The sequence below is a fragment of the Pleurodeles waltl genome, chromosome 1_2 (genome assembly GCF_031143425.1).
Source record: "Pleurodeles waltl isolate 20211129_DDA chromosome 1_2, aPleWal1.hap1.20221129, whole genome shotgun sequence".
NCBI classification, from domain to species: Eukaryota; Metazoa; Chordata; class Amphibia; order Caudata; family Salamandridae; genus Pleurodeles; species Pleurodeles waltl.
The window spans coordinates 600,595,758-600,617,388 of NC_090437.1; the positions used below are offsets into that span (position 1 = coordinate 600,595,758).

At 42.5% G+C, this 21,631-nt stretch overlaps 1 protein-coding gene across 2 annotated transcripts in view; it reads right to left on the reverse strand.

Annotated features, from left to right (window-relative positions):
- INTU (inturned planar cell polarity protein) overlaps positions 1–21,631 on the reverse strand; it is a 361,378-nt gene that overhangs the window by 34,442 nt on the left and 305,305 nt on the right. For both annotated transcript variants that reach the window (XM_069242352.1, XM_069242349.1), the window contains exon 13: positions 5,945–6,045. In XM_069242352.1, coding sequence (XP_069098453.1) covers positions 5,945–6,045 — 101 coding nt within the window. The remainder of the gene's footprint in view (positions 1–5,944; positions 6,046–21,631) is intronic.

Below are 21,631 nucleotides of genomic sequence, written 5' to 3' on the forward strand. Positions count from 1 at the left end.
CAGTAAGGCATTCAGGAGTACCAGGTGAATCCCAAATGGGGGTAGAGCTGCAAAAATAGGGTATCTCTAGCACCTTCCGAAAGTACATCCAAATGTTGCATGCATGCCTGAGTGTCTTCAAGCGTACCTTCTTGAAGTACTTAGGATGGCCGAATTTATATAGAAAATGATCTGCTCTTTCCTCGAGGTGTGCCGTTAAGGCTTTCCAAGCCGGATCATATTCTGACTTCTTATTCAATAGGTTTCTGATGTTTTTTAATTGAAATGCCAGATAATACTTGAAAAAATCTGGAGACGCAATGCCCCCCCACTCTTTTTTTCTACTCATCTTTTTCCACGAGATCCTTACTCCTCTGGAGGCCCATACAAACGAGGATAAATCCCCCTGTAGTTTTTTAAACCAGCAGTTCTTAAACTCTAATGGAATAGTGTTAAATAAAAAGGTAAATTTTGGGAGAATGCACATGTTCAAAATGTTGGATCTTCCAATTATGGAAAGAGGGAGAGCGGCCCACGTCTTTAGCAATTTTTTGGTTTCTCTGTATGTTATGTTAAAATTTAGTTTAGGTACCTCATTTAGGTCATTTGTTAATCGAATACCCAAATATCTGATCTCTTGTTTGACTAAAGGAGAAGCATAAGTCAAATTCCAACACATTATTTCTGTCTTTTCTGTGTTTACGCTGTAACCAGAAAATTTACCAAATTGCTCCATCAAAGTATTGAACGCAAGTAGGGTAGAACTAACATCCTTGGTGTATAGCATAAGATCATCCGCATATAATGCTACTTTTTTTTCCGAGTCCCCACTTTGAAATGGAATAATTTCCTTACTTAACCGAAGAGAAATTGCCAGAGGCTCAATATATAAATTAAAAAGCAAGGGAGACAATGGACATCCCTGTCGCGTACCCCGCCAAATCCTAAATTCTTGTGATAACTGGCCGTTGACCAGAATTCTCGCTGAGGGGCGTCTATACAATTCCCTGACTGTCCTAACAAAAGGAAATCCCAAGCCTCCTTTTTCCAGCACTAACCTCAAAAAAGACCAATTAACCCGATCGAAGGCCTTTGCTGCATCAAACGTCAGGATCGCCAACGGAGCCTTTTCTTGTTCCGCCAGGTCTATTGCAGCGAATAACTCATGTGTTACATCCTGGAGATACCTCCCTTTCATAAAACCCTTTTGATCCGTATGAATCAGATTACCTATAGCACTCCCTAATCTCCTGGCTAAAATCCCTGTATACAGTTTGTAATCGGCATTCAACAGGGAGATGGGTCTGTAAGATGCACAAGACATTGGATCCTTACCTGGCTTTAAAACTAGACAAATTATAGCCTCTCTCCAGGATTTAGGCGTCTGAGCCCCCTCAACCAGCATAGAATTAAATAATTCTAATAAAAATGGACTAATAACTTCCCCCAAAACCTTGTACAATTCATTAGGTAGGTTGTCTGGACCAGCGGCCTTTCCTTTTTTTTAACGCTTTTATGCCTTCAATAAGCTCAGCCTCATTTATTTTACAATTTAATAGGGTCTTTTCGGAATCTTCTAGAGCTGGAAGGTGTAGTTTTTCTAGAAAATCACTAATCGACTCGTCTGAATTAACCAGGCTTTCTGAGTATACGTCTTGGAAAAAAGATACAAATGCCCCCTCAATCTCTTCTTGCTCCACACAAATCTGATTCGTATAGTCCGATTTGACTGCTGAAATATATCTTTTAGAGAGGTCTGACTTAACCTTCCATGCTAGTAGCTTACTGCAACCTTCTCCATATTCATGGTGAGCATATCGACTAGCTTCCCACTTTAACTTACTACGATTTTCCAAAAAAACCTCTAGCTTAGTCCGAACATTAACCTCTTGACATATCAAGTCCTCTAATAAATTGACCTTCTCTTCTGCTCGTGCTTTATGGATTGCAGCTTGCAAGGTTTTTAGAGATAATTCCATATCTCCCAATTTCTCTTTTTCTTCACGATGTTTGTATATTGCCAGGCTCATAAGCCTCCCTCTAATATAGGCCTTAAAGGCGTCCCAAACACACCATAAACTTGCCGTACCTTGGTTCAAAAGAAAGAAATCTCTTGTGTCTTTTTTTAATGCTTCTACTATAGAGTCGTCTAATAGTATAGCGCGATTAATTATACATCTAATACCCTTATTTACGACCCTGATATCCAAGTGTAATTTTACAGCTGAATGATCTGAGAGGTGAGCAGGATTGTGGGCTACCTTTCTGACCTCTGGGCATAAGCTTTTGTGTATTAAAAAAAAATCTATCCTAGATCTATGCCCATATTTTTTATTGTAAAATGTATATCTGTCTCCTTCGCCTCCTCTGCAGTGCCATATGTCTACCAATCCTAGATCTTGCATGGCTTGTTTCACCTGTGCCCTCATTTTAGGAGAGTTATCCATACCTCGAGGGGTTGACTTATCGTATACAGGGTCTAACAATATGTTGAAATCTCCACCTAGTACCACTGGATATCTAGCTAGAAGTAAAATATTGAATAACTCTTGAAACGGTGTGGGATCATCTAAGTTAGGTCCATAATAGCCTGCCACCGTGACCCAATAGCCACATGCGCACAGTTCTACCACTACCCATCTCCCTCTAGGGTCAACTTGCACCAATCCTATCCTAAGCTTTATGGATTTTTTGACCAGAACTGCCACGCCTTTTATCACACTAGTTTGGGAGGAGCATACGCTAAGAGAAACCCAATTCAACCGTTTAACCCAGGTCTCCCACTCTGTTTGTTGGAGATGAGTTTCTTGCAATATGATAATCTCCTCTTCCGCCAATCTTAAATATTCAAAAATCTTCCTCCTCCTGCCTACCACCCTTAAACCATTCACATTCCAGGAAAGAAATTTCAACCTTAAATTCCCATACTTAGACATATCTGTCAGGAGAAAAGGAAAACGTCATGAGCACAGCGCACCCCCCTCCTAGGTAAACAACATATGAGGACTTTCTTATTTTTATCCTTTCAACCCACCTAATCCACCTAACCCATCCCAAACCCCCACACCCAGTGCCTCCCACCCCCTCCACCAACACCAACACCAACTCCCCCCCAAACCCAACCCCCCTACCCTGGGGAACCCTCCCTGATTCTACTAGGATAACCATCCTGTTATCCTAAATTCGAACTCCCCATCGGACGAGATACTTCCACTAGATCTTATTGTGACGCCTTAATCTGGTCTATAAATGCGCTAACCTCCCCCGGATCTCTCATGTTATACATTTTGTTCTTCCACATGATCCGGAGTGCTGCCGGAAACCTTAGCTGTACGGTAGCCCCAAGAGAACGAAGCTCGCGCATAAATTTTCCCAACTCCCACTGTCTATCTAACGTTGCTTTAGACAAGTCCGATCTTATCCTGAAGGCCCATTCCCCCTTGGAAAAAACACCAACTTTGAGGGCTTCAGACAGAATTTTTTCCTTGATAGAGTACGTATTGAAGTTTATCAGAATCCTCCTGGGATTCTTCCTCCCGGGATTTTTCTTGAACGGATCGCGATGGACTCTTTGAATATCCTCTTCCAGGTTAAACACTGCTGTATTTGGGATAACCTCTTTTATCAAAGCAATCACATAGCCCTTGATATCTTCGCCTTCCAATCCCTCACGAACACCCAAAAGCCTGATATTATTTCTCCGCATGTTATTTTCCAAAGTCTCTAGTTTGTCCTGTAACAACTTTTCCCCGCGTTTTAATTGTGAAATATCCTCAGATTGAGCTGCCACCCGCTCCTCATGGGCCGCCACCACAGTCTCGAGTTTACCCATCCGATCTGTTAACAAAGTGATTTTATTTTCCAAAGCCTCACATACTTCCCGAATCCTTGTTTGGTTATTTTCTGATGTCTCAAATTTTTCCCTAATCTCTTTAGTAAGAGAGATTAGCAGGGCCTGTACGTCCATACCATAAGACATTGTACCTCTGAAAGGGTTACTCTCCACTTCTAACAAAGCCGATAATTTAGAGGAATCCTCTCCCTGTCCATCTAGATCCTTGTCTAGTGGATTTAGGGGCGAACGCATAGCCAAACGCATAGCTAAATTTGACCTTTCTAAATCATCTGAGGTTAGTTGACTATTTGCCATATCCTGCGATGGAAAGGTAGTGGTCCGAAAATATCTTGTGATCAATGATTCTAGTGGATTTCAGAGTTTCTCTGTTTTTTTAAACATTGGTTTTTACCTTATTTCAACTCCTAAATATACCATCACTTTAACCTTTGTTTTTTCAATGAAATATATACGTATACATAAATAACTTTTCATAATCACTAGTTCACACTTATGGCATGTGAAATAAGTTCTTCCAGTGAACCAATTAGGCTTACAGCCCTTATTATAGGTCATTGCCATAAAATCAAGTAAGCATATTATTTTCAGTGATTGATTGTGACCAGGGGCCTATCTAATAAACTACTATACAAATGTGTAAAAACTTTGCTTGAGTAATTTTAACAGAATCACTGGGGATTATACAGCAACAGATCTTTTAAGTCATTGCCTACACTGATGGTTTGGTCAGATGGAATCATCTCGCCCTGAAGGGTGGTGTTGAAGTCTTCTCTAATGCCTGAAGAAAATATAAGGGTCGGTCATTGAAATCCATCACTGCCTGTTGTAATAACTGAGTAGAGTGGTGGATCTGGCAACCCACGCTGCTATGGATGAGGGTGGGCATACTTTTTTCCACAACAGGATCCATACTTTTGTTTTCCTTTCAGAGAAAGCAGAGGAGTTGATAGTCCTTTATGAGGCAGGTTAGTGAATATCAACGGACAAAGGACGTAAGTACTGTTGATACCATATCTTCTTTTGAAAGAATAACCCTTTACCTGTAGTGAATAATCATGTAAGACTTTAATGCTAGAATCCTCACATTTTTCTGATAGCGGTTTCTATTGTATTGTTTCCACGTCTGGAGCAGAGAGAGGCAAACTGTAACCTCTAGTTATTTGTCTCTTTGGAGTCCTGGAAGGCCATTACCCTGCATGGCTGTACATTACATGACAATCCTGTGTCCTGACCTTATAGCAGAAAAATTGTAAAGACGAGGCAGATTAGATTGTACCACATTAAAACCTAACCCACATTTTTCCAATTGTGAGTGGTACCATGTTCAGAGGCTCTACTAATTTAGACTGGACAAAGGACACGCTTAAGAATACCTTCAATTGAACACTTCCTCAAAAATAGATATAAATACATTCCTGTGCCAGAATGTGTCCCTGCTCCAGTTCTAGTCATCATTAATAACACTGGAGTATTTACAAAGCAAAACCTCATTATGATGAAGTACACTAAAACAAAGATAGATTTTATTTATTTAAGAATTTTTTTATATGGCGCGGCTGTTACCCTTGTTTAGTGTGAGCGTTCTTTACAATTACAAATGAACACAGGGGCTGGCATTTTTTTTTTTACTTTTTGATAACAATTTTACTTTTTGGGAGAATAAATGAAACAAATTTTTAAAAAATTACTTAAAAGAGCAGGAATCCTCCTATAAGAGGACGTTTTTGTGGCCTGAAATAGAGCTCTAGGTATATTAGTGCAGAATATTCGCTCACAATAGCAAAGCATCTTGAAACAAGACACTCTAGGGAGGTTATAGAACAGCTCAATTGAGAAGGCAGTTTTTAAATATTAGACACGAAGGGCACTTCCTGAAACATATCTGATTGAAAAAACGAAGGGGAGATTGTTAGCATAAGAATGTTAGCATTATTTCATTCTTTTCCTGGAGTATATTGTGTAATAAAAAAGATTTTAAAAAACACACGCCCGCATTCTTCTATGAAATACACTTACTGTATGATACAGGTATTTTACAATGCGTCCGTACTGGTTGAATTGGACTGTATATTCTACAAATGCACATTAACTGTGTTCAGCTATGCTTACTTGACAGTATTGTACAGCTCTTCAGTTTCCTTTTCTGAAAGATTCTTTTTCATAGTACCAAAATTAAACGGATTGGGTAGGGTGTGTTTCTTTCTGCTAATCTGGAAAACAAACAGAAGTTGCTGAGAAATTAACACATGCCAAACGTATTGCACGTAAAATTATTTGAATTAGGCAAAGCTAATAACTAGGGTGGAAGGTAAGTAACAATGGAAATCTCAAGGTCAAAGACCAAACAACAGAAGAAAGAGAAAAGTGGCAATTTTTTCCCCTAAACGTACGATGGCAGAAAAAAAATGATCATATGAATTCCCACATTTTAACCGCAGATAGTCCCCTGATGAGTACCATTTTCCACATTTCCATGCCCACCGCAAAACATTATAAAGAGCGAAGTTCTCTGGCTCTTAGCTCGAATCTGCTACGTTAGCCATTGTGACTTGAAAGCAGATAAAGAGCCACATGAAGTCATTTTCAGGAAACGTCAGCAGTAAAGTGCTTGCCAAGAAGCACTGTCAACATTCTTCATGAACGCTACAGGAGAACAAACGCACAGAAGAAAAATACGTAGCGAGGTTACTCAGGTCGAGAATGTATAGATTCAAAACAAAGTTATGGAGTAATTGGAAGAAAGGACAAGAGAAGTCCATCTATGTAGTTAAAGAAAGGTTTTAGTTCATTTCAAAGTTGAAGTAAGATCCACATCAACCTAAGGAGAGCAGGAAGTTACGTTATCTGTACAGTGGCTGAGGGATAGCTGGAAACCCTAAGTGGCAGAAGCAAGACTGTAGAGTTCTGCTAAAGAGTGGTCGGCTCAAAGAAAATGTTCTGGATGTGACAAGCAATTTTAAATGTATTTGGCCTTCTCCAAGGAACCACTGCATGCTCTATCTAGACCCAAAATAGTTTTGTCTTTTTATCCTTTTCATGAGGTGAATGGAAGCACTGTAATGTTTTAATGCCTCTTGGGTGTCCAATTAACAAGCCGAATATTCTATCTTGCTATTCATGTATCTCAACTAGAATATCCCTTTTTTTCCAATGGGTTAAATGACCCTATTTTTAACAAGCACAGTTGGAAATAGGAGCCCAGGATGAGCTGTGAATCCAACCAGACCTAAATAATTTTAACTTTGTCTTTTAGTGTAATGACGTTTCAGAACAAGTCTTGCCTTTTGGCTTTGTCAATGATGATCAGCAATTTAAATGCCGCTGAGTGGAAGATGCCATGAAGATAGGGGATGGATCTGAGGAGTGTTAAATGAAAAAAAGAGACAAAAAAGCTGGAGTGGAGTGGGGACAGGAACCTAGGAGTTAAGAGCGGGGAAGCAAGACAGGGAGTGCAGGGGCAGGGATGCTAGGGGGAAGCAGCACAGAGGTGAGCAAGAAAACACATGCACTATCATGGAGGGCTAAATAAACAAAAAAGTGTTTCCTGATGTGGTGCAGTGGAAGGATACAAGTCATCCAATCAAAAGGATGATAAAAGAAATCTATGCACTAGGTGAGGGACAAACACAAGAATAAGAACAAAAGCCATTGAATAGGAAGGAGGCAAATGAGATTGAAAAAAGCAAATGAGATTGAAAAAAGCAAATGAGATTGAAAAGAAAGCCAACTAATGAAAAGCAATGTGCCAATCCAAAAGACACTCTAAGTATTGGTATTGTACACAATACCTCTTCAATATCACACAGTTAAAAACTGTCTGAAGGAGAGACTTAAAGAAGAGTCAAGATGTGCATGGACTAGTACATTGATCACTGAGCTGAACAGGATAAGATCTGCCTTAGTAGTATTGAAATGGAACAAATTTATCCGTTATAAATGCTGACGGCGTATTCTGTAAATGAGCATAGCATTTTGAAAAGCTGTAGTGTTTTTTTATTATAACAATTTGACACACTCCCGTAGTCACTGGGCATAGTTCTGGGGTGTCAGTTAATCAGTAATCACTAGGACTATAAAAAAAAAAAAAATCAGAAACGTTTGCTTTACCAAAAGCAACATAATCTACCTTTGGAGGGAGGGTTCTACTTTTGAAGAGAGAATATGTTTCTTATAGCTTCTGTCTTTCCCAAAAAGGTTACTAACAATCCATGCTAGTAAAGAGGACCCTACCTTCCAGTTTGCCGGTTTGGCACGTGGGCTCAGCAAACGGCTGTAAAGCTTCAGTATGGAGGCCAGTGTGTGCACAATAATGCATTCAAACAAACAATATAAATAAATAGGGTCTACTTAAAGAACCTTAGAATTTAAAAGGCAAGGAACAGTAGGTCCATCCAGTCTGTTCGTTTCCCTGGCGAACTGAGTGGTCTGCAGCTTTGCACTTTTCTCAAGGATGCAGCTTTCATATCCTTCCTTTGCCATTTGGATTTTATCGCCAATACTTGTTCTTTGCAGTTGTTAACTTTTGGTGAAGAAAAATGTACTTTGCCACTCAATTTCTTTTACGTCAGTTCATGGCACCTATTTGTTGAAGGAGTATTCCTTTGAAAAGGATTTGTGTGTTGTACCATTGTGCTATGCTATTTAATGTTCAAACCCGTCCTCACATAAAGCACTGCCTCATCAATGCAGCATTTTGGAGGCCTGATTAGGTCTATCGCCACAAAATTAAAATTAAGATTTTAAAAACAAGCTGTGATACAACTTCACTTTCTAAACTTGTAAAGGCCTCCAACTACTCACTTTTTCTCAAACCCTCCGTAGTGACTTATAAGAGACAGGTAGTCGACTAGACGCGTTAAACCACTTGACAACCTGGTATTTAATGAATCCGAGTGAAATCCCTGCCAGGAATTATTTTTAAATGCTGGCGGGTGCATTCTGCCTTCTAAAAGTTTACAAATGTTAGAGTGAAGCACCGAATATTTGGGTCTGAAACACAATATGGGTTAAGTAAACAAAATCCTTAACTTGAAAATAGAGGGTAATTAATCCATAGATAAATATTAGAATGCATGACAGCAGTGGCGGCTCCTCCGTGTGGGCGGAGAAGTGTCGCCCCCTGCCTGGAGCTTCATTTAAAGAAAACGATAATAAACTATGTTTATTATTGTTTTGTTCGACAGTGGTGGGGCCACGGGGGTGACGTGCACTGAGAGGGAATGATCAGCACTCCCCCTTCACAGCGCATGTGTGTTTGGCCAGCTGTCTCAAGCCAACCAAACACACATGCGCTGTAGGCTCTCTGCATTGCTGGGCTGGAGAGAGCCTGCACAGGCTCCCAGTCTGCCTGGGAGCTCCCTGGCTGGGCGCTCCCAGCCAATCCTGACACTGCTCTGAGCAGCGTCAGGATTGGTGCAGGGCAGGCTGGGACCCTGTGCCCGCAGAGGCAGAGGAGCGTCAAGGGACAAGGAGCAGCGGAGGAGGTTAGTGATTTTTTAAAAATTGAATTTAACTTTTATTCCCTCCCTCCTCCTCCCCTCCAGCGCCTCCCCGCCCCAACCCTTCCGCGGCCCGCGAGCCGCTACTGCATGAAAGCAGAGAATCATAAAAACAAAATGTTCCTTAATTGTAACCATTGAATCCCATGCGCCTTCCCTGGGTGGCTTATCACTCTGACCTCTACGTTTCATCCACCTGCCTAAATAGGACTCTGTGTTTGTAGACAAAAGCATAAGAGCAGACAGAATTATAAATTAAAAAGACTAGATATACTAAAAGAAGGGATGCCTTGGGGTAAGGGGTTGTTGGGTCTCAGTACGTGCCGGTACAAATCATTAGTAGGGGTGTTAGCATCCAATTGCCAGTGATATTTTAAAGTCAAGCAAGCGCAATATATAATATTATTTGCAACAACTTTTGCCCTGGGGACAGAACATGTGGAGATAAGAGGTCTGTGTCCACTCCACAGTCCCTCAGTCCTTGGGTACATCCTTGACAAGGGAAATGCAGCGGTACTTCTACTTCTTGATCTTTCTGCTCCGTTTAATGGGATGTTACATGCAGCATTTATTACACCTACTTTTTGCTATTTGAGTGCATAGCTAGGCCTTGGACTGGTTGAGAGAAAATGTAGCTGGTCATTTCCAAGTAGTGTCCATTTCTCTCTATAAATCAAGGATGGTTAACACCTCAGGGGAGCCTCAGGGATCCCCTCTGAGCCCTACACCTTTTAATGTCTATGTGGCCCACCTGGCTAAAGTTGGGATGTCCTTTGGAATTGAGATTCTATCCAAAGCAGACACCACCCAGTAAGTGCTGTTGTTTGGTCAGGACACAGAATCTATTAAAGTCAGATATGAAGACTGCATGCATTTTGTGGCTACATGGATGAAACAGAGTTTTCTCCAAATGAATGGGGGAAGAGGATTACGTTACTTACCCTGTTCTGTGTCACAGGATCGAGTGACTCCTCTGTGATACTGCGTATGGGCATCGACTCGTTTGGTAGATTGTTTTCCGTCAGGCAGGGAAAAAGAAGTGCAAGGAAGGAAAGTATAGGGAAAGACGTCCTTGCAAAATAAAATACATGTGTACAGATAAATACAAAATATCATGTAACTGCAATGGCCACAGGCATCCTGGGGAGGAGGGATGGTGCATGTGAATCTGTGATGGCATGTGTGGCTCTAGATATGCATGCTCTGCATAGACTGTAAAGCAGTCCCTCGATAAAAGCGGTGGCTAGCCTGTATAGCCTGTAGGAGTTGTTGTTGGTTGGAAAAGTGTTCGTAGCACAGCCAGGGTACATTAGCTTGTTGCCATGCTAGCACTTACACAAAGTAGTGTTTTGTGAATGTGTGTGTTGTAGACCATGTAGCTTGCTTGCAAATGTCAGCTATAGGGATGTTTCCAAGAAAGGCCATAGTAGCACCTTTTTTCCTAGTAGAATGTGTAGAACAGGTAACTGTCTCTTAGCTTTAGCATAACAAGTTTGTATACATTTAACTATCCATCTCGCTATGGCAGATTTAGATATTGGACTGCCTTTATGAGGTAGTGAAAAAAAGCTACAAAGAGCTGTTTAGTTTTCCAAAACTCTTTCGGTATGTTGGTGTAAAACATGAGTGCTCTTTAAGATCTAAAGCGTGGAGAGTTCTTTTCAGGTTGCAGAAAAAGACGGGTAGTTCAATGGACTGGTCTATGTGAAACTGAGAACCCACTTTAGGTAGGAACTTAGTGTCAGTGAGAAGGACTACCTTAGCCCTAAGAATCGGGACGAAAGGAGGTTGGTGGTGTTCCACCACTGCAGGTGAGTCTGGTGGCCTGACACTAGATCTTCTAGGTGACCCTGTGACTAAGACCACTACCGAGACAGACATTGCTGCAGGGGACGCACATGAAGTCTGGCATGGGTAACAATGTTGATACAAGATGCCATCATCCCCAACAAGTGCATAATGGTCTCACTGTGTAAGTAAGGTTTTCTTGAAATTGAGGGAGTAGAGGCTGTAAGCTCTGGACACGAGCCAGGTTGGGGTATGCTAACCCTAGCTTCGCTTTCAGGGCGGCCATCAGATAAGGTTGTACCTAAAGAGGCAGAAGATGAAACTTGGAAATGTTGAGAGTGAATCCCAGTGTGTGAAGTAGGTTCACTGTAAACTGAGTGTGTTGTTGGCACTGGTGTAAGGTGCTGGCTTTGATGAGGCAGTCGTTTTGCCTTCTAAGGTGTGTGGCAACTACAGCTAAACATTTTATGAAGACTCTTGGAGCGGTAGTGAGTCTGAATGGAAGGACCTTGAACTGGTAGTGTTTGCCTGAAATGATGAACCATAAGTATTTTTAATGTGCAGGGTGAATTGGAATATGAAAGTAGGTGTCCTTTAGATCTAGGGCTGTCATAAAGTCACCTTTGTGTAGGAGTGGAATAACGTACTGAAGGGTAATCATGTGAAAATGTTCTTATGGGATGTACTTGTTTAATGGTCTGAGGTCGAGTATCGGCCTGAGAGAGCCATCCTTTTTAGGGACAAGGAAGTACAGGGAGTATACTCCTATCCCTTGGTGTTTGAGTGGAACTAGCTCTATGGCCCCTTTGACAAGAAGGGATTGGACCTGTTTGAGAAGGCTCAGGTGTTCCTGATATAGCCTGTGACTGCGAGGGGGAATATTGGGAGGAGTGGGTGTAAGCTCCAGATAACCATGTTGGATAATGGAGAGGACACTTTGGCTCGTGGTAATATCCCAGTGTGAGCAAAAAAGTTGGAATCTTCCGCCAACATGTATAGGATGGGCGGTGGGATGGTGGAGGTATCACTGCTTGGCAATGGAGGAGTATCCACGTAAGGTGGAGCTCTTTCTTCATCCTTTGCTACTGGAACCTCTATAAAAGCCTCTGTAGAAGCCCCTAAGATAGGCAGATTGAGGCTGCCTAAGGTGTGAGGGGGGGGATGTCTCAGAGGAGGAGGGCTTGTAGGAGCCTCCACCCTGGGGTAATGAAAAGGTGTCTCTTTGCGTGGGAGATCAAACGGCACCAATAGCTTTGTGATATCAGTGTCTTTTTTTTAACGTTTCTCAAGGGTGCTGCCCACTTGAGACCCAAAAGATGCTCCTTTATCGAAGGGCATATTAAGGACTGCCTGCTGGACCTCCGGTTTAAAACCAGTGCAACACAACTAAGCATGCGCCTTTGAAGAAAGAGGCTGGTCTTGATGCCACGTACTGCTATGCCAGCGGTGACCAGGATGCACCAAACTGAAATACTCCAGATTACCTGCCCCTCTGTGACTATCTGCTGCCCCCTTTTACACTGCTCATCCGGTAAGAACTACAGGGAGTGCAGAATTATTAGGCAAGTTGTATTTTTGAGGATTAATTTTATTATTGAACAACAACCATGTTCTCAATGAACCCAAAAAACTCATTAATATCAAAACTGAATATTTTTGGAAGTAGTTTTTAGTTTGTTTTTAGTTTTAGCTATGTTAGGGGGATATCTGTGTGTGCAGGTGACTATCACTGTGCATAATTATTAGGCAACTTAACAAAAAAAAAATATATACCCATTTCAATTATTTATCATTACCAGTGAAACCAATATAACATCTCAACATTCACAAATATACATTTCTGACATTCAAAAACAAAACAAAAACAAATCAGTGACCAATATAGCCACCTTTCTTTGCAAGGACACTCAAAAGCCTGCCATCCATGGATTCTGTCAGTGTTTTGATCTGTTCACCATCAACATTGCGTGCAGCAGCAACCACAGCCTCCCAGACACTGTTCAGAGAGGTGTACTGTTTTCCCTCCTTGTAAATCTCACATTTGATGATGGACCACAGGTTCTCAATGGGGTTCAGATCAGGTGAACAAGGAGGCCATGTCATTAGATTTCCTTCTTTTATACCCTTTCTTGCCAGCCACGCTGTGGAGTACTTGGACGCGTGTGATGGAGCATTGTCCTGCATGAAAATCATGTTTTTCTTGAAGGATGCAGACTTCTTCCTGTACCACTGCTTGAAGAAGGTGTCTTCCAGGAACTGGCAGTAGGACTGGGAGTTGAGCTTGACTCCATCCTCAACCCGAAAAGGCCCCACAGCTCATCTTTGATGATACCAGCCCAAACCAGTACTCCACCTCCACCTTGCTGGCGTCTGAGTCGGACTGGAGCTCTTTGCCCTTTACCAATCCAGCCACGGGCCCATCCATCTGGCCCATCAAGACTCACTCTCATTTCATCAGTCCATAAAACCTTAGAAAAATCAGTCTTGAGATATTTCTTGGCCCAGTCTTGACGTTTCAGCTTGTGTGTCTTGTTCAGTGGTGGTCGTCTTTCAGCCTTTCTTACCTTGGCCATGTCTCTGAGTATTGCACACCTTGTGCTTTTGGGCACTCCAGTGATGTTGCAGCTCTGAAATATGGCCAAACTGGTGGCAAGTGGCATCGTGGCAGCTGCACGCTTGACTTTTCTCAGTTCATGGGCAGTTATTTTGCGCCTTGGTTTTTCCACACGCTTCTTGCGACCCTGTTGACTATTTTGAATGAAACGCTTGATTGTTCGATGATCACGCTTCAGAAGCTTTGCAATTTTAAGAGTGCTGCATCCCTCTGCAAGATATCTCACTATTTTTTACTTTTCTGAGCCTGTCAAGTCCTTCTTTTGACCCATTTTGCCAAAGGAAAGGAAGATGCCTAATAATTATGCACACCTGATATAGGGTGTTGATGTCATTAGACCACACCCCTTCTCATTACAGAGATGCACATCACCTAATATGCTTAATTGGTAGTAGGCTTTCGAGCCTATACAGCTTGGAGTAAGACAACATGCATAAAGAGGATGATGTGGTCAAAATACTCATTTGCCTAATAATTCTGCACTCCCTGTAGAGGAGCGCCTCGATTTCATCCCAATGAGGCTGGTAGTACCGGGCTAACAAGGCTTATGAGTTGGTGATACACCAGTAATTTGCAGCCTGTTCAGTGACTCTCTTGCCGGCAGCCTCAATTTTCTTACTCTTCTTGTCAGGGGGAGGAGAGTCCCCAGTGGCTTGATTATTGCTCGCTTACGAGCAGTGGTGGCCACAATGGAGTCTGCTAGAACCTGAGAGCTAATGTAGAGCGGGTCAGAAGAAGCTGATTTGTATTTCATGTCCACCCTTGGTATAATAACCCTAGAGCGGACAGGCTCCTTAAAGATCTCGTTGGCATGGTGAAGCATGCCAGGAGAACTGGGAGATACTACCACCCATAGGGACATTCAATAAGTGTATCAAAGAGGAAATCCTGCTTGATCGCGTCTTTATGCAGTTCCACGTTGGCGAACACGGCTGCCTATGCCACTACCTGTTGGTATTAAGTAGTCTTCAGGTGGTGAGGGGCACGCAGGGTAGAGGTTGGCCCATTAAAGGGGAGAGGGTCAGGATCATCAACATCCCAAGGGTATCTGTCATTTTGAGGTCCACCTAAATTTCCAGCAGCAAACAGGAGAACCCTGAGGAGTATAATTTCCTGGTGTGGGTGAAATGGAAGAATGAGGAGGGGATGGAGGTGAATAATGAGATGGAGGAGGCGGAGAAGGAGGAGGAATAGGTAGTGGAGAAGGCCTATGTGGTGAACTGGTGGGCTTGTCATTGGTCCTCTTATTGGCTGGCAGAGAAACGTCCAAAGCCTCTTGGAATTAAAGTTTCAGTTTCAGAAGCACAGGAGAGAAAGGCGTAGCAATAACACATTCTGTACCCTCCTGCATTTGGAAGTGGCGCTGATGAGCATCCATGGTTTCCAGTATGAGCTCTACTGGAGAAGGGGTAGTAGAAGACTGGCCCAAATCTCTTAGTTCCCATGATTTTGGCTCCGATGTGTTCGGCAACAAAGGCGCGAGGCTCAAATTGAAACGGAGATGATCTCTAGGTCCGAGGAAAAAGAGGTCGAAGCAGAGGACGGAGCCTTGGGCTAAGATGGAAAAAGCACAAACGATAACAATACCTTTGAAAAAGGTAAAGTTTAAAAGAAATTAAAACCGAAGCGTATCGAAACACGGAGCGGAGACAAACGGCCAAAGCCGACGGAAGAGAGAAAACAATCTAACAAAGTAGTCGATGTCCATGTGCAATATCACTGAGAGGGGGAGTCACTAGATCCCGTGACTCAGAACACTTCTTTGAAGAAAAACAACTTGCACCACTCCGGACCCAACACTAGATGGCAGGAGTATGCACAGCATGTGTATCAACAGTCACATATGCCATCAAACACTGAAGTTATGCTTTTTGGGGAAGATTCTCAGCGGATTGGTTGGTTCGCAAATTATTCTATCCATCCTGCACAAAAAAGGTAGCAAAAATCCCTGGCCTTTTAGTGGATGATAAGCTTTTGATGGCAAGCCAAGTGTATGCATCTTGTGGTACTTGTTTCACTATACTTTGCCTTCTCAGAAAGGTGTTTTCATGGCTTGCCTCTGGACAGTAGGAAGGCTGGTCCAGAATTTGTTGATCCAGTCCCCACTTGTGTCAAGAGATTTTCAGTCTGCTCAGGGTGTCTACTATAGCGTTCTGGTTCCCCGGTACATGTTCTACACGTGGAGCACCCTGTGATTGATGTACCATTCCCAGCTCTGTTGAGCTTCCTGGGATAGCAGTTGAGCTATTGTGTCACCTTGCTTGTTGATGTAGTGCATCGTTGATGTATTGTCTGTACAACTGACAAATGTTAAATTCTGTATTCTGGGAAGGAAAGCTTGCAAAGCTAGATGCACTGCCCTGAGTTCGAGTAGATTGATGTGGAAGTACTGATGTGAAGGTGACCGTTTGACCTTGACCTGCAGATCCTGGAGGTAAGCTCCCCACCCCTCTGGAGAAGCTTCAGGTGTAACGACTAAAGATGAAGCCCGAGTTAAAAAGGGAGACCAACTGACAGATGTGCTGGCTGCGTCCACCAGGTTAGAACTGTGACCATTGCCAGGGTGACCTGGATGAGGTCGTCAAAGGTATCTGTAGCTTGTATCCATTGAATGTCTAATTCTTCTTGGAGCTGACAAATTTGTAGACAAAAGTATAGAACTAGGTAGATGCAGGACGACATTATTCCTATCAGGGATTTGTAGAGGCAAACGGAAAGTGACTTTTTTCTTTGCATTAGTTTTGCTAAAGTCATCAGTTTTTGTTGTCTCTGTTGTGGGGTTTGTTTAACATTTGTGTCTAATGTGGCTCCTAGGGATGTTATCCGCTGTGACCATTGGAGGACTGACTTGTCCAGCTCACTGAATAGGTGTCTGTATGCCATTGTGGACGCACTTGCAGCCTGGTTGGATGAAGCCTTGACCAACCAGTCATCTAGATAGGGGAACACTTGATGTTTGTGTTGCCTGAGGAAGGCTGCTACAGTCGCGAAGCCCTTTGTAAAAAGGCAAACAACAGATTTCAGGCCAAAGGAAAGCACTGTGAACTACTGTGAATTCTACACATTTTCTTTGTTTTAGATGGATAGGGATATGAAAATACACATCCTGAAGATCGAGGGTTGACGTGTAACCTCCTTGGTTCAGAAGCTGCAAAATATCTTGTAATTTAACCATGCGGAACAACTGTATTTTTTTTTTTTTTTTTAAATTCAGAATCGGTCTTCACTGCATCGACTTCTTGCAAATCAAGAAGAATAGAAAAGTTTTCCTCTCTGGGACAGAGGAGCTCTCTCTATAGCTCCTTTTTTGAGCATGGTTTTGACCTCAAATTTGAGGAGTTGCAGATGTTTCTGTTCAGAGGTGTGAGGTGGGTTTGAAGGACCTGTCTGTATGAATTCCAATGTATGTCCGAATTTAACCAGGTCTAAGACCCATTGGTCGGTTGTTGTTACCAGTGTTGCAAATGATTGGGTATTCTCCCTGCTATGCAGGGTGGAAAAAAGAGGGGAGTAGCCAGCGCCTGTAGGAAGTCATTGACGGCGGTTGATATCTTTCCCTTGCCGTCCCAATTTTCCCCCTGGTATGGGTCTATTACACGTCACTGATGGAGGCTGCCTTTGCTGGTAGTGAGGCCGGAATAGTTTATTAGTTGAGGAATACGTGGGAAAGCGGTACTTGTGGTAGCCCCCTCTATAAGATGGTTGTCCTCTCCCTTGTGTGCCCCAAAAGGGCAGCTTCGTATATGGTAAGGTCCCCAATGACTTAGCTTTGTCTGTATCTGGTTTTATGGCATGGCGAGCATCATCGATGTGTTTGTCGAAAAGGGCTTCACCATCATACTGCAGATCTAATATTTTGGTCTGGACCTCTGACTTGAAGGATATAGCTTAGAGCCATCCCTGATGTCTTAACACTCCTGCCCCAGCTACTTGTCTGAATCCAGTAGTGGCAATGTCCGTGGCACAATCAATTTCTGATGATGTGCGTTCACCCTCCTGTAGAACTTTCTTAGCTTCACACATTGTCCTCTGGGAGCTTCTCCAGGTACCGGGAGATATCAGACTACATTTTCTGATCATATCGTACAAGCACAGCCAGGGAGTTTGCTGCTCTTATTGTAATCGCCGACATGGATGAAAAGTACTCTCAAGATTATCAAGGCGCCTACCTACTTTGTCTGGAGGCGCCAATAGTGGTATTGAAGGATTTCTTGACCTGCACTGTGACGCCTGTGAAATTACAGAGTTTGGTTTAGGATGTTCTGTGAGACATGCAGGTTTGTCCGCTGGGACTTGGTATTTCTTATCGAGACGTGGTACCACTGCAGTAACAAACTGGATTTCTCATAACATTTAAGCCCTCAACTCAGATGTAATCAATAATACACAGGGCCCTAACACTTTTTCAAAATGGCTCCTTGAAATCATAAAAGGAAGCAGTCATTTTGTTTCATGGGCATAGGCAGTCTGAACCATCTCGCTGCACTTTCTAGGAGATTGTGAAAACCTCCTATGTCCTCTGGAGGGAAATCCACAGAGGGTTGCCTCAGATGACAGTGTTGGCAACACATAATCATCCCATTTATCATGAGCTTCGCAGAGTTCACCTTCTTCCATTACTTCCTCAGGTGAGATGGAAACTTGTAGGTAAACCAACTGTGGAGTGCGACCTGCCGATAGAAGTATAGACAATGGCTGCGGAGCTTGTGGAGTTGCTGGCTGTACAGGAATTGAGCTAACCGGTGTTGAAATATGTCTAGCAGAAGGCGACATTGGAGGAAAACATCTTTTGTAATCACCCTCATTATATTCATCCTCCTGACATTTAACATGAAGTTCAGAAGGGATGTGCGCCACTCCAAAGGGACCTCACCCTCAGAGTCTTCATCAACTAGTAGGTGAGAGGGTAACAAAGACACCTTACTTGGTGATGTGTGGGCAGGTATGAGGATCTTTAACTTTTGTTTTAACATAGTTTTATCCCTCGATGTCGAGGTAGTCGTCATTGACGATGTAGCAGTGGCTGTGAGCAATGACAATGATCTTGACTTTGCCGCTGTCAATCGGGAGTGTCCTTGATGGGAGTGATGTCTACTTTGTTGCAGTCGACAAACTTGTCGAAATTTGTAGCGTTAATGGTACAAGAGTATGGCTGGTCGTGGATGAGGTCATCAATGAGGTACAGGCTGCCATGGTTATGATGATGGTACTTGTAGCAGATGCCGTCGACACTACTGTAACTGTTTTTGTCGTCGTCGACGATGTTCTTGTTGACGGTGTGGTAATTGACAATCTGTCCGTCAGCTGAACAGATGAAGGTTTCTTGAATGTATGCCGAACCTGAGGCGGAGGTGTTGAAGGCTCAGAGAGAGATTTTTGAGGCTTTCCTTGAGGAGGAACAGGAGTCCTTCGACCACTTTTGCCCTGAAAGAAGGTCACTTTTAAGTGGTGACTTAGATTGACTGCAGTGCCTGTGAGAGGCATGCAAGGTCCTTTTTAACAACTTTTTTGGTGGTTCCTGATAGGAATGAGAATCCGTAATATCACCCTCTCTCTTTAGTGACCTTTTTGAGAAAGATGAAGAGGAATCCTCACTGTCATAAACTGAAACAGTTGCTTTTCTGGACTTTACTCTTATGGCTCCAGAAGCTTGTCGCCCCTCATGATCTTTCAATGTTTTAGTAGAGAAAGCGTGACATACCTTGCAGTCCTTTGACTTATGCGAATGATAAAGACAATATATACAGTCCTGCTAACGGTCATCAGAGAGAAGCCTCTTCTTTCCGCAAGTACCACAGGGCGTAAAGAGCCCTTCTTTGGTGTGTCTGACATGCCCAAAGTCCGTTTAAAACACCCAAATAACAGATATATTAGGAATTATGAAGTATATCTGTAAATGTCTGAAGAGATGCTATCTGTGAAAATCTTCTGAATGAAGTCTGGAAGAGGAAGAATTGAGCAGACCTCAGTGGAGACTCCCTAGAACGATGTGCAGTATAAAATCTGAAGGACCAGAGCTTCTCAGAGGAGTGGTCTACAGGGTGGTGCAACCTGATTGGTTGAGACTTAAGTCCATTTTTAAACAATGACTATGATGGGTTACTAAACTAAAATGCCTAAGGCATTTACAGTCTATGCCTATCATTACATAGCTTTTTTAAGGTCCCAGGGACTCCCATCTCAACGATGGGGAATGATTCAAGCATGTGAATCTATGAAAGTTCCAATACTGGCATAATTAGGAAAGCTACTCCTATAATGAAATCAATAATTCAGAATCTAACTCAATGTAACTTCTGATTTACATTAACTGTAATCTGTAAAACCTCAATAAAGAAAGATTTCAAAGTAAGATGGATCCTTTTTTGCAGTCACGCAAACTACAGTCTGGGGAGTAGGGTAGATTTGAAACAACCATTTGACACAGATGCACATGGAACCTCATTAAAACCTTTGAAGCATGCAAGAAATTTACAAAAGAACGTATTGGTGCATTGCCTTATTTATGGTAACAAACATTAGCTTGTCAGGATGCTGGATTCAGGTTTCAACCCTCACCCACAGAGATCTCCATAGATCCATCCATTCTCACATGCTGTTAAACGTGTACAAGTAAGGATAAGTTCCTTACCTGTAAATCCTAGTTCTCTTCCAGGGGTATCCTCATCAAAGTCATAAACATTGAATATTCCCGCCCTTTTGCGGGGACCCCGGAGCATATATAAAATACACACATATTATACATGTGTAAAACAGCAATGCAGGCTATAATGTTTAATGTTAAAACAGGCTAAAATGCTTTATTTCTATGAAGTTTTTTTTTTTTTTTTATATTATAAAATTACAATAGAGAATAAATATCTACCCAAGCCCCCAAAACTGGGCTTAGGGAAGTAAGCAGCAGTAAACTCTAGAGAAAAAGAGAAAAAACTGCATTGAAAAACAATGGAGCATTCTTAGCCAATAGGCTGCATGCAGGTTAACACAGGAGAACCATAAAAACTTTGGCACTGTGCCTTTAAGACCCTGAGCACCTCCAGTATCTCACCATGCCTCAGGGGTGAAGGAAAGATGACAGTTGGTTCACAGTTAGGTCAGTACTTTTTTACGGTGACAATCTGTGTAACTGATTCAAAATACAGTCTGTCCTGCACTTCTAGGAGACGTGCGTCCGGGGAGGAGGGTGGGTTGTTTATGACTTTGATGAGGATACCCCTGGAAGAGAACTAGGATTTACAGGTAAGTAACTTATCCTTCTCTTCCAGGGGATCCTCATCAATAGTCATAAACATTGAATAGATTAGCAAGCCCATCCCTAAACTCTGCGGACTGTCCGATAGAAGTGCAGGAATAGATACGTATTATGCAAATAGATTTCTCAGAGAGGCCTGCCCCACTTGGGCATCCGCTCTTGCATCTGAGTCTAAACAGTAATGTCTAGTAAACGTATGAACAGACTTCCATGTAGCAGCCTTACAAATCTCAGATATTGGAACATTGTTAAGGAGGGCAGCAGTAGCCGCTTTTCCCCTTGTGGAATGCGCTTTAGGCCTCGCTAGTAATATTAGCCAGCTGGTAAGTATTAACAATACAAGAAACTATCCATCTTGATATCGTTCGTTTAGATGCTGCCTCTCCTGTCCTCAAATGAGCATAATTTACAAACAAGCGGTTAGAGTGTCTAATCGATTTTGTCTTATCCAGATAAAATTTCAGCACTCTTTTCAAGTCTAAGGAGTGCAATGCTTTCTCTGCCGGAGTCTCCGGATTGGGAAAGAAAGTCGGTAAAGATATAGTCTGATTGATATGGAATTCTGACACCACCTTCGGAAGGAAAGATGGGTGAGTTCGCAGAACCACTCTATTGTCATGAAAAACCGTGTACGGTTCTTTGGA